Source organism: Microcaecilia unicolor, chromosome 14 (assembly GCF_901765095.1).
Source record: "Microcaecilia unicolor chromosome 14, aMicUni1.1, whole genome shotgun sequence".
Classification (NCBI taxonomy): Eukaryota; Metazoa; Chordata; class Amphibia; order Gymnophiona; family Siphonopidae; genus Microcaecilia; species Microcaecilia unicolor.
Window position 1 is genome coordinate 44864312 of NC_044044.1, and position 12934 is coordinate 44877245.

At 44.3% G+C, this 12934-nt stretch overlaps 1 protein-coding gene across 1 annotated transcript in view; it reads left to right on the plus strand.

Moving 5' to 3' along the window:
- The first annotated feature begins 279 nt into the window (after positions 1–279).
- RHBG (Rh family B glycoprotein) overlaps positions 280–12934 on the plus strand; it is a 41613-nt gene continuing 28958 nt past the window's right edge. Inside the window, exon 1 of the mRNA XM_030186345.1 lies at positions 280–558. Coding sequence (XP_030042205.1) covers positions 369–558 — 190 coding nt within the window. The 5' untranslated portion in view covers positions 280–368. The remainder of the gene's footprint in view (positions 559–12934) is intronic.

Below are 12934 nucleotides of genomic sequence, written 5' to 3' on the forward strand. Positions count from 1 at the left end.
TGCATGAGCTAGATTTGCATATAATGAAGGCAGTGCATGCCAATCTAGGGACATCCTGAAAACCAGACCGGCCAGGTGTATCATTAGAGAAACGACAATTAGCAGTGATAATCACAGAGGATTAAACTGTTTGTTCTGGGGAAGTAAAGCTCCCTGTTTTGTTTTGTTTTCTGAAAATTTCCTCATCTGTCCTGGAGACCTTTGGAGTGGAAGAGGGCGGGAACTGAGCAGTGACTGGTGGGTGGGATCTGCCAGGCAACTCCAGCAGCCACCTAAACAGGAACTTTCAGTTTGCTTGAGCAGTCAGTGCACCCATCTGGCTCTCTCTCTCTCTCTGCATCCCCTATAACCGGTGGTGGTGCTGCACGATGTCCGGCTACTCCACCAACATGCGGGTTAAGCTACCCCTGCTCTGCATCATCCTGGAAGCTATCACCATCCTCCTTTTTGCAGTTTTTGTACGCTATGACACCGAGACAGATGCCCACAAATGGCACCAAGAGCTCCATGACCACAACAAAACCAACATTGACAACGACTTCTACTACCGGTACCCGAGTGAGTAGGATTGCTTTATTGATTTCTAAAACTTTGATATCCTACCTTACATTCAAAAACAGCAGCAAAGCCATTGCAATGAAATGTTAACATTTTAAATGACTGTTTTGGGGATGTATAGAGGACCAGCTGGTTCCAGATTCTTAGGGACAGGTTGATCCAATCCTAAACACTTTCCTGCCCTAGTACTTGCAAAGAGATGCAGCTATTTTTTCTTAACAGAAACCCAATGATAAATAAGAACTACATTTCCCTGCATGCACTAGGGGAAAAACCTGGACTGGATCAGCTGTCCCCCATCGACAAGGAACTGTGTAGTCACCTTACTTTGCATACTAGAAGTCCAGGTGAACTTGGTCATGCTTTGCCCTCCCCCCCCTCCCCTCCTTGAGGACTTTCACCAACGCCCTTAAGTTCAAACATTTTATTGAAGTTTTTATAACAAAGAGAATATAACGAGGCGAATAACATAAAACATAAAATAATATCATTGTCATTACAAGTGGAGGAGTGGCCTAGTGGTTACAGCACCGGTCTTGCAATCCAGAGGTGGCCGGTTCAAATCCCACTGCTGCTCCTTGTGATCTTGGGCAAGTCACTTAACCCTCCATTGCCTCAGGTACAAACCTCAGGTACAAACTTAGATTGTGAGCCCTCCTGGGACAGAGAAATATCCAGAGTACCTGAATGTAACTCACCTTGAGCTACTACTGAAAAAGGCGTGAGCAAAATCTACATAAATAAATAGACGCACTGGGGGCAAATCCAGGACTGGCTCAGCCCGATCCTGGTGAGCTCAATCCTGTCACTGCCTACTGCATTAACCAGGACCCTATCTCCATGGAACAGTCCAATAGCTTTGTTATCTCTTCATGTAGAAGAGGGGGACAAATGTGGAAATTGCTAATGTTACTGGCATCCATACTTGAGCTAGGCCCTAGGAAAAGATTAGTTTATCTCACCAGAGGAAGGAGGAGGGGTGGGAGCTGCATAAAATGGGGTTATTCGGGGTATAGGGACAGGTTGGTCACCTTCACTTAACCTTTAAAAACTGGGACATGCTGTTGGGATGTTTCACTGTTTTGTACTTTTTTGGGATCTTGCCAGATATTTGTGACCTGGACTGGCCACTGTTGGAAACAGGCTGCTGGGTGGTTATTGTATTGAAAAATTATTTTTTTTTAAACAAAAACAAGTATAAATTCAAATACAGCAGAGCCAGTGGTGGGAGGCGGGGCTGATGGTTGGGAGGCGGGGATAGTGCTGGGCAGACTTTTATGGTCTGTGCCCTGAAAATGACCGATACAAATCAAAGTAGGGTATACACAAAAAGTAGCACATATGAGTTTATCTTGTTGGGCAGACTGGATGGACCGTGCAGGTCTTTTTCTGCCGTCATCTACTATGTTACTATGTTGATGGACCTTTGGTCGGTCCCAGTATGGCAACACTTATGTACTTATGAATGACTTGTCTAAGTCAGAGAGATTTGCCTATACAGAAGCACTTTACAGCCAAGTTGTTATGAGGTGCTGGGGAATGCCACAGACGGCAGACGCAGCATAAGCTCCTGCTTTCGGTCTTCTGCTCTTCAGGCAAACACCTTTCCAGCATTCCTTGTGAGGAGAGAAAATTGCCTGAGGAATTCTAATGCAGTCTTCATACTTTGCGAATCTCTGCAAAGTCTTTGAGACGTGCCCCTCTCTGTTATTCACTCTGGGGCTGGGATTGGGGTGTGGATGGTCAGATTTGCACCTATGCTCTGCCCCCACAGCTTTGCTGAAATATAGATGGCATTCAGCACGTTGTTGTGTCCAATAATCGCACAGCTGTCTCCTGCAGGGTCAGTGGATTTATGGTTAGGAAATCCAGTCTTCTCGATCCTATGCGCCAAAGAGATCATTTCCAGGAATTACTATCCCTTCTACCTCACTGCCTCACATGGTGCAGCGAATAAAGACAATCCCCGGGCATTTCTATCCCTTCTACCTCACTGCATCACATGGTGCAGGGAATAAATTTTTTTTTTTTAAATTATTTATTTATTGAATTTCAAATTTTACAAGTACACAAACTTGATAAGAAAATTGGCAAAATGAGGTTACAATGTCAGGAAAAAACATACTATTTTATAAGAGTCTCCTCAAACCAATATAAGTCCACGTTGAGGAGTTCAAAATACAATTATTGTTGAAGATATAACAGGCAAAAAAAATAAAATCAATTACAAAGAGTAGGCGGACGTAAGTTAGACACTACTTTTAATTTCAAACATTATTACTAGTTGGAGAAGTTAATCCAACTGTCCTTCTAGATGTAATAAATGTCTCTAGTTGGGAGGAATCATAAAACACAAATTTTTCAGACCGGTAGGTAACTAAACATTTGCACGGAAATTTTAAAAAGAAAGTTGCTCCCATTTGAATCGTTTCCTGCTTCTTCTGAAGAAATCTTTTTCGACGCATCTGTGTTTCCCTCGATACATCGGGGTATACATTGATTTTTAATCCCTTGATAGTCTTTTCACGATATTTATAAAATAATTTTAATATCCAAAGTTTGTCCGGAGACAAAGCAACCGTAGCCACTAAAGTAGCTGGTATTACTTGATCTGTATTTGAGGATTCTAACAAAGCTGATACATCAAGAGGTTGATTTTCTAATATATGTTGGTTCCTAGGTGGGAGATAGAAAACTTGTGCAAATGGAGGTATATTCTCCTCATTTATCTGAAGAATTTCTTTGAAGTATAGTTTTAACATCTCCCTTGGAGCCATCGTAGTCAAATAAGGAAAGTTTATAAATCGTAAATTATTACTCCTAGAAAGATTTTCCAATATCTCTGCTTTCCTTCTTAAATTAGTTAGATCTTTTAACATGGTATATTGAAGTTCTTGCAATTGTTGTATATCTTTCGCCTGTTTTTCAACTTGTATATTCAACTGTTTTACTTTATCTTCCACTCTTTCAGTATCTTGTCTGACTTTTTGTATTTGAGGTATTAATACCTTACCCAAATCAACAATAAGTGTCCAAGGCAGTGCAACGTTACTTCGGGAGGTTTAGTTTGCAAAAGTGCAAATGAAAAAGTTCCTACCTCTGATTGTAAGGAAATACCTGCCACACCAGAGACATTTTGTTCCTCCGTCGTTGTTTCAGCCATCGTTATCGGTACTACTCCTTCGTGATCTTCTTTTGCCCCCAATCTTCCTTCTTCTATCTCCCCTTCCGGGATTAGAATTGGAGACGCCATAACTGGAGGGCCGAACCCACGAGGCACAGGAGGAGGAGGAGGTGTTCGAACGTCAGGGCTTAGAGAAACTTCCAGCTCTAAGGTTTCCTGCGCACCTTCAACAAGCGCAGGAGACAACAGCGAGCCGCTCACCGGTGTACTAGCGTCTGGAGCCCGCTAGAGAAAAGAATCGATCGGGCCACTTCGAGTCAGGGTTCCAAGCCGTTGGGAGGCTAAGGCAGCGGCTTTCCCCCTTCTCTTGGGCATTCTGAGGAATAACTGTGGGTAAAGCACCTCAGTCTTGAAAAAGGTAAATTCAGCAGGAGCTCTTAAATGCGTCCGTTCTACTCGGTGGCCATTTTGAACTCCAGAATCCGCAGGGAATAAATTTACTTATTACTTCAGTACATTTATACCCCTCCTTTTGCCACAGTGTTGCAGCCCCAAAGCGGCTTACAAAGAACCAAGTAAATAAATACATTACAGTTACATTACAGTAGTTAGAGCGGGAGAACAAAATAAGAAGATAGGATAGGATAAGGAGGGAAGGGTAAGGGAGGCAAAGATGAACGGTGAAAGTCCTGGCGGGCCAAGGGGGACGATGGAGATCCAGATTAGACAGAGGGGCTGGAGCAAGTCCTGGCAAGACGATCCTCGGACAAGCACTGGGGAAAGCAGCAACAGCAGGCGGCCAGGAGAGAGGCAACGATCACCAGAAGCCAATGAAAACCGTAGACCAACGGCGCAGATTTCAAGATGGAGAATCGAACAGTCCTCCTCCGCAGCTCCAACTGTCGGGACTCTCTGAGCCAGGACAGCAAAGGCAATGAAGATCGGGAAAGAGGCAGCCACAGCAGACAATACAGCAGACCTTGGCTCCTCGGACCGAAACAAGCACAAGCCCGATGACGAGCAGATGATCCAAAGCCGGACGCCGATGAATTTCCTGAGGGCCCTCAAGATCAGCAGAGCAGGCCACATGAGCAGGGACATCGCGACCAAGATGACAGCACGAACTGCCACATCAAAACTGGCGAAAAGGAGCGGCACCAGGACCCCGCAGCATCAAGGAAAGTCGGCACGACCAAACTCGGGCCATCACTCAGCCAACTGGCAACTGAATGATGGTGAGCTCCGAGGTGTTATCAGGAGCTAACAGTTCGTTAGCCCGTTAGTCAGCCGCCATATTGACAATCCCCGGGCATTTCTATCCCTTCTATGTCACTGTATCACATAGTGCAGGGAATTAAGACCATCCCCAGGTGTTTCTGTCTCCTCTATCTCACTACATCCCAAGGTATTTCTCTCTCTTCTATCTCCTTGTATCACACAGTGTAGGAAATAATGACCATCCTTAGACCTTTCTATCCTTTCTATCTCATTGTATCACATGGTGCAGGGAATAAAGATCCTCCTATCCCTGAGCCTTTCTATTTATCTACAAACAAAGGTATTAATCTACAAACAAACCTTTTCCAGAGTCGGGAAGGTGGTAGAACTAGAGGACATGAACTGAGGTTGCAAGGAGGCTGACTCAGGAAGAATGTCAGGAAGTACTTTTTCACAGAGAGGGTGGTAGGTACCTGGAAAGCCCTCCCATTGGAGGTGGTGGAGATGAAAACGGTAATGGAATTCAAAAATGCGTGGGATAAACACAAAGGAATCCTGTATAGAAGGCATGGAACCAAACAAGCTTAGCAGTGATTAGATTGGAACACCAGGAATTGGGAAGCAAAGCCAGTGATGGGCGGACGTCTACGGTTTGTGCCCTGAATGTGACTGGACAGATTCAGCTTCAGTAGCTGGAGAACAAGTACCAGGCAGAGTTCTAAGCTCTGTGGTCTGATCATGGCTGGACAGAAAGGCCAGTGCCAGGCAGACTTCTACTGTCTGTGCCCTGATAGTAGCTGGACAGATCTGGATGGGCTGGAGAGGGGCTTCGATGACAACTTCAGAAGTTGGAGAACAAGGCCAGTGCCGGGCAGAATTCTACAGTCTGTGCCCTGAGAATGACAAGGATAAATCAAGCAAAACCACAAACAGCAAAGATGACAAAAAGTCCCAAAGTAAAAGGTGCGGTATAGCAACGTATTGGTAGGTATCAAAAGACTCAACACGAGCCACGTTTCGGTCATATGGCCTGCCTCAGGAGTCAATACCAACAACTTCATAGCTAAAACTTCTTGAGGAAAGCACAAACTGCACTAAATCCCGGATTTTCTTTGAAGTGCGACATTTCTTCTTGGTATTTCTGAAACTGCATTATTTTTCATTTTGCTCACACCTTTTTCAGTAGTAGCTCAAGGTGAGTTACATTCAGGTACTCTGGATATTTCTCTGTCCCAGGAGGGATCACAATCTAAGTTTGTACCTGGGGCAATGGAGGGTTAAGTGACTTGCCCAAGATCACAAGGAGCAGCAGTGGGATTTGAACCGGCCACCTCTGGATTGCAAGACCACTAGGCCACTCCTCCTTTCTACAAAACTGTTCATTTCAGGTATCATGGCGTTCATCCTTATCTCCTCAGCCGCTTCATTGTGGGGTCCCACAGGGCTCCATCTTATCCCTGACTTTGTGTAATCTATTCCTTAGTACTTTGGCACTTTTAGGGGTCCTTTTACTAAGCCGCGGTAAAATGTGGCCTGCGGTAGTGTAGGCGCGTGTATTGGGCGCACGCCAGGCCAGTTTTTACCGCATCTACAAAAAAGGGGGGGGGGTTAATGGGAGGGGAAAAAGGGCCTGCGGTAAAAATGAAACCAACATGCAACCAAAACCGGCCTGAGCCCTTAACGCCACCCACTGATCTATCGGTAAAGGCTCATATGCTACCCATGCAGTGACTGGTTGGCGTGTGCCAAGTGCCGATTACTGCTGGAACAGGCAGGCATAGGAGGAAATAAATAATTCATCCAGGCATTATGGGCGCACGCCAAATCTGAAATTACCACCAGGAGGGAAGGCTGGCCTGGTGATAGTCTCATTTTGATGCATGCTACACGTGCGTAGAGCCTACCACGGCTTAGTAAAAGGGCTACTTAGCCCAGGAATATGGCATTAGTGCCTAATATGTCGACGATATCCTCCGACTTCATTATACTAAAGCAGATTCCCTGGACTTATCTCCTTTAATAACCTGTTTAGGTGCTGTTTCTACTTGGCTTCATGACCATAGGCTTGTGCTAAATCAATGCAAGACTACAGCTTTCTAACTTACTGGCCACGGCCCTGTTCCGTCACTCACCCCCCACCTTATCTGGTCTACCAGTTCCAACGATTACATCCTTTAAGTATTTAGGAGTTATATAGATTCACATTTAACTTTCACTCAACATATATCAGCAGTATTAAAATCTGTTTTTTTTCTTTTTGTCAGATTCGAGCCATGAGAAGCTATTATTTGAAGCCTTACATAGACCCTTCCTCTTGTGATATTGATTACTATAATGTTGTTTTTGCAGGAATTACTCAAGCGAACATAAAACATTTGCAATCACTACAGAACATGGCTTCACGCCCTACTTTGTCACATAGTAACATAGTAAATGATGGCAGATAAAGACCTGAACGGTTCATTCAATCTGCCCAACAGTCATACGCATTATCAAGATCCTTACACCTAAGGATCCTTACATCTCTGGAAAATATTTGTTTCTATATTAATACCTTTCAAGTGATTAAACGTCTGTATCATATCTCCCCTGTCCCTCCTCTCCTCTAAGGTATACATGTTCAGGTCTTCCAAGCCCCATACCGTTTTTGTCACCTTCCCCTGGTCCGCTTCAAGTCTTTTTACATCTTTAGCAAGATACAGCCTCCAAAACTGAACACAATACTGTAGGTGGGGCCACACCAACATCTCCTTACATCTCTCTATACAGCCTAGCATCCTTCTAGCTACACCACCGTCTTGTCACAATGTTTCGTTGCCTTCAGATCCTCAGATTCTATCACCCAAGGTCCCTCTCTCTATCTGTGCATATCAGGCTTTCAACTCCTAGCACATATGACTCCCTTGGATTTCTATTCCCTAAGTGCATCATTCTGCACTTCTTTTGCATTGAATTTTAATTGCCAAACATTAGACCATTCTAACTTTTGCAGATCCTTTTTCATGTTTTCCATTCCCTCCAGGGTGTCTGCTCTGTCACAAATCTTGGTATCATTTGCAGAAAGGCAAACCTTACTTTCTAACCCTTCCGCAATGTTGCTCACAAATATATTGTCAGAATCAGCCCCAGCACCGATCCTTGAGGCACTCCACTACTCACCTTTCCTTTCTCCGAGTGAATTCCATTAACCACCACCCTCTGGCATCTGTTTGTCAACCAGTTCCTAACCCAGTCATGCAGGATGATACGACCACTTATCTCCAATATTTCAGTGCCTACATTGGTAACTGTTAATCGTTAGTACTTTACTATTGATTCAAAAAGCATTACACATGGGTCTCCCTGATTACTTAGCTTCGCATTTTATACCTTATGTCCCAACGTGTTTTCTAAGATTCATCAATGATCATAGACTTGTCCTTCCTGGAATTTCTAGGGTGAAATGGGAAAGTAGAAGAAATTGTTTTTTTTTCTTCTTAACTCCCTCTCTTTGGATTAATTTCCCTCTAACCCTTCGTTCAGAACATAATCTGACATATTTTAAGACTGCTCTGAAAACACACTTTTTTCAGCTTGTTTTTGGAGGGTCATTGGGATCCCGGGCAGGAGAAAGACTTGATTAATATGATTTGATGTTTAATTAATATCCTATTTAGACAGCTATTATAATATTTTCTTTTCTTTATTGACTTTATGATCCTTTGAATGCTTGTGTCTTTCTTATTTCTTGCTTGAGTTCCTTTTCCATGATATTATTTATTTGGATTTGTGTAAACTGCTTAGACGTGTCCTTCAAATTAGGAGGTGTATAAAATTGCATAATATACATAAACATAAAGACAATCCCCAGTTCTTCATATTCCTTTTATCTCACTGTATCACACAGTGTAGGGAATAATGACCATCCACAGGCCTTTCTATCCCTTCTGTCTCACTTCATCCCATGGTGCATGGAATAAAGATCCTCCCAGCCCAGAGCCTTTCTATCCTTTCATATTACACCTATACCCAAGCCTTTCTGTCCCTTAGATTTTGGCTCCAAAACCTGTCCTGCGGGTCGGAACTCCAGCCAGTCAGCTTTTCTGTATATTCTCACTGAACATGCACGAGAGAAATTTGCATGCAGTGGAAGCAGTGCATGCAAATCAATCTCATGAATATTCATTACACAGAACTATAGAAAACCTGACTGGCTGGGGTTTCCCCAAGGTTGGGTGTGGGAACCACTGCTTTCAATTGTGTACCCACTAGAGACAGAGAAAGTACCTGCTTTGGTTGTATCAGAGAAAGGAGGTATATCCAATCCATGACCTTTACTACATAGTAAGTGCCGGCAGAAAAAGACCTGTACGGTCCATCCAGTCTGCCCAACAAGATAAACTCATATGCGCTACTTTATATGTATACCTGACCTTGATTTGTATCTACCATTTTCAGGGCACAGACCGTAGATGTCTGCCCAGTACTAGCCACGCCTCCCAACCACCAGCGCTGCCACCCAATCTCCGCTAAGCTTCTGAGGATCCATTCCTTCTGAATATGTTTATCCCATGCTTTTTTGAATTCCGTTACCGTTTTCATCTCCACCACCTCCCTCGGGGAAAGCATTCCAAGTATCCACCACTCTCTCCATGATGGATACCTGGAATGCCCTCCCGAGGGAGGTGGTGGAGATGACTCTTTTCTATCTCATTGTATTGCGCCTTAGTTATATCAAGTTCTTGTTTACTGAAAGTCAGGCTCTGTTGACATAGCAAGTCCTTTTTCTGCCCCCACCCCCATTGGCTCTTTCTAGTTCCTTAGGGTGAGTATTGTTGGAGATGTCCTAATAAGCTTAGGTTATTGAAATGGAAAACCTGAGAATCATTTGTACCTCTTACTCAGCTTTCCAAAAGTTCAAAGCCAGGTCCAGCCACAGAATAAAACAAAATTATTACATCAAAATCTCGCATTAAATGCAATAAAGCAACAAAACAAATAAAAAGACCCGATAAACTAAAAATGAACATCTAAAGAGCCCTGGGTTTCAAAGCTGTTCCGAAAATCTGCAGGTTTTCCAGTGAGGCACGTTTTCTTAGGTGGCAATTTCCATAAATGAGGCCAAGTGCTCTTTCTCAAGACTGGGTGGGTCTTGGAGAACACCGAGTACCTCAGAGGCTTCACTTGCTGATTCCTATGTATGGAAGGAGGTTTGGGTGAGGCCCACTTGGCGGCAGAAATTGAAATTTATAGCCCTCAAACGAACTATTGAAAAGGGTTACTAAGCAAACTGTTTGTAAAGCTCTGGGATTGTGGCAGGAGTTTTCCCTCCCCATAAAACTTCAGACTTTTGTTGATTAAGTTATAAATTGTTGGTATTCATCCAAGCAATTCAGCTGCAGCAAAGATATTAGGATTGAAATTCATTACAATACACAGTAGTATATCATCTGTTTTAAAAGTCATATTGAACATTAGAATACTAGAGAACTTCCCCCCTGGGATGAGATTTAAATGCTGAACAGTATAGGTGTTACTATTGACCCTTAGGTCGAGATTCAGCAGGGAAGCTTCTCAATGGCCCTAAAAAATAATAAAGACAATGGGGGTGACAAAGCCCAGGATGCACATGGATAGCTGGCTATAAGTTGCTCTCCAGAAGCTGGATCCTCACTCCGCCCAGCCAGCATGACTGGAAGTTTTACTTGTTCCAAAGATGAAATGGGTTCTCTGCAGATTTACAACAGCTTAGATGGGATGAATATGAGTTTTCCAAGACCATATATAGCCCTACTGCATCATGATGTTGTGTTTCAGTATGGCCATCGTTGGGTGAGCTTGCAGATAAAAGTGATGGCCAGGTGAAGCTTGTGAGTGACTAGAACATAACTAACAAGGGGTTTACTTTTGGGGGGGGGGGGGCTAATGACAGAGCAATAAACAGCTTCCATTGTCCCAGTATGAAAGTGCCTTTTGGATAGACTTGATTTTCTGGGTGGTGGAGGGAAAAATCTACTTAGCTGATGATGGCATCTTCTGCATTTATCAGTTGTCTTGTAGGAGATGTCTACAAAGCTCTGAAGAAGCCTGAAAGCAACACTTTTTCATAGAAAGAAGGCGAACCTGCTATCCAGGGAGAGGAGGGGAGGATGTATGTCAGTGGCAGAGATTTATGATGGGAGGCAAATAAATTCATGCAACGACCAAAGAGCTTATATAAGTATTTTTCAATAGGAAAAGTTGTTTGCATGCATCAGACCCTTCATTAATGAACAATTACATCAAGGCAACTGCTGGAAGCCTTCTAGGGAAAACTGTATCAAGTCTTGCCAAAGGGAGATGAGGGTTGCGTGCTTGGGAGTAGGGGAGGGGTTCTTGGTTGAACTGCACCCGCCTCTTTTTCATTTTCCCACTGGAGTCAGACTACTCCAGGGCAGGGAGGGGGAAAGATGCTGTTCTCAAAGATGGCACCAAAATGTTGTTGATTGCTGCAGGGAAGAGGGGCTGCAGGACAGGGCCAGCCATGAGAGAGACTAGGCGGTCACCTAGGGACGCAGCTTCTGGGAGGAAGCAAAGAGCAGCTGCAGTCAATGCAAACCAATAGATCTTGTCATCTACACAAACTCACAGAACTGCAGTGCACACTTCACCTACAGGGAGGTGGCCAATGTGAAAATAAGCACAGTCAAAAAGGCATCAAGGGCCTTCAAAGCAGGGGCGTAGCCTGACCCAGAGTTAACATGGAGGGTGGGCACTAGGCATATAGGTGTGAGTAGTGTTTGGTATACTCTTAAATAATGTCTTAGACTGCACTTGATAATGGATTTCTAAGTAAACAGTCTGGCCTGCATCAACATAAACCACATGCACGCTTATGGAAACTACTACTACTACTATTTAGCATTTCTATAGCGCTATAAGGCGTACGCTGCACTGCACAAACATAGAAGAAAGACAGTCCATGCTCAAAGAGCTTACAATCTAGTAGACAAAAAATAAAGCAAACAAATCAATTAATGTGTAGAGGAAAGAGGAGAGGTGGGTAGGTGGAGGCGAGTGGATACAAGTGGTTACGAGTCAAAAGCAATGTTAAAGAGGTGGGCTTTCAATCTAGATTTAAAGATGGTCAAGGATGGGGCAAGACGTAGGGGCTCAGGAAGTCTATTCCAGGCGTAGGTTGCAGCGAGACAGAAAGCGCGAAGTCTGGAGTTGGCAGTAGTGGAGAAGGGAACAGATAAGAAGGATTTATCGATGGAGTGGAGTGCACGGGAAGGGGTGTAGGGAAGGACGACTGTGGAGAGATACTGGGGAGCAGCAGAGTGAGTACATTTATAGGTTAGTAGAAGAAGTTTGAACAGGATGCGAAAACGGATAGGGAGCCAGTGAAGCGACTTGAGGAGAGGGGTAGTATGAGTAATGCGACCCTGGCGGAAGACGAGATGGGCAGCAGAGTTTTGAACCGATTGGAGAGGAGAGAGGTGACTAAGTGGGAGGCCAGCAAGAAGCAGATTGCAGTAGTCTAAACGAGAGGTGACAAGGGTGTGGATGAGGGTTTTGGTAGAGTGCTCGGAAAGAAAGGGGTGGATTTTACGAATGTTGTAAAGAAAGAAACGACAGGTTGGTGCACGCGATGTTCGTTTCCAGGCTCCAGCGGCAGCGTCCGACACTCCGTCTCCATTTCCCTCTCTGTTCCGCCCTCTGACATCATCACGTCTTTTGACGCGAGGGCGGGACAGAGAGGGAAGTCTCTACTGCGCATTTGCAGGTGAGTCGGTCACTTGCCATTTATATGTGTGATATCTCAAGTCAATGATGAGCAATGCAGGGCTGGATACGGACCTAACGCCTTTGCTGAGTCCATGATATTTCGCTTATTCAATGTTGATCTGTTTAATGGGAGCCACTGTAGTTCAGACCAGTAAACCTGCTGCCCTGATCTTCATCTACCCAGAGCAGGACTATCCCGGTCTATTCTCACACAAAAGCCTCTTGGCACAGCCAGCCTTCTCCAGCTGCTCCTTTCCAGCCTCTCCTACCCATGGTGCTGAACACAAG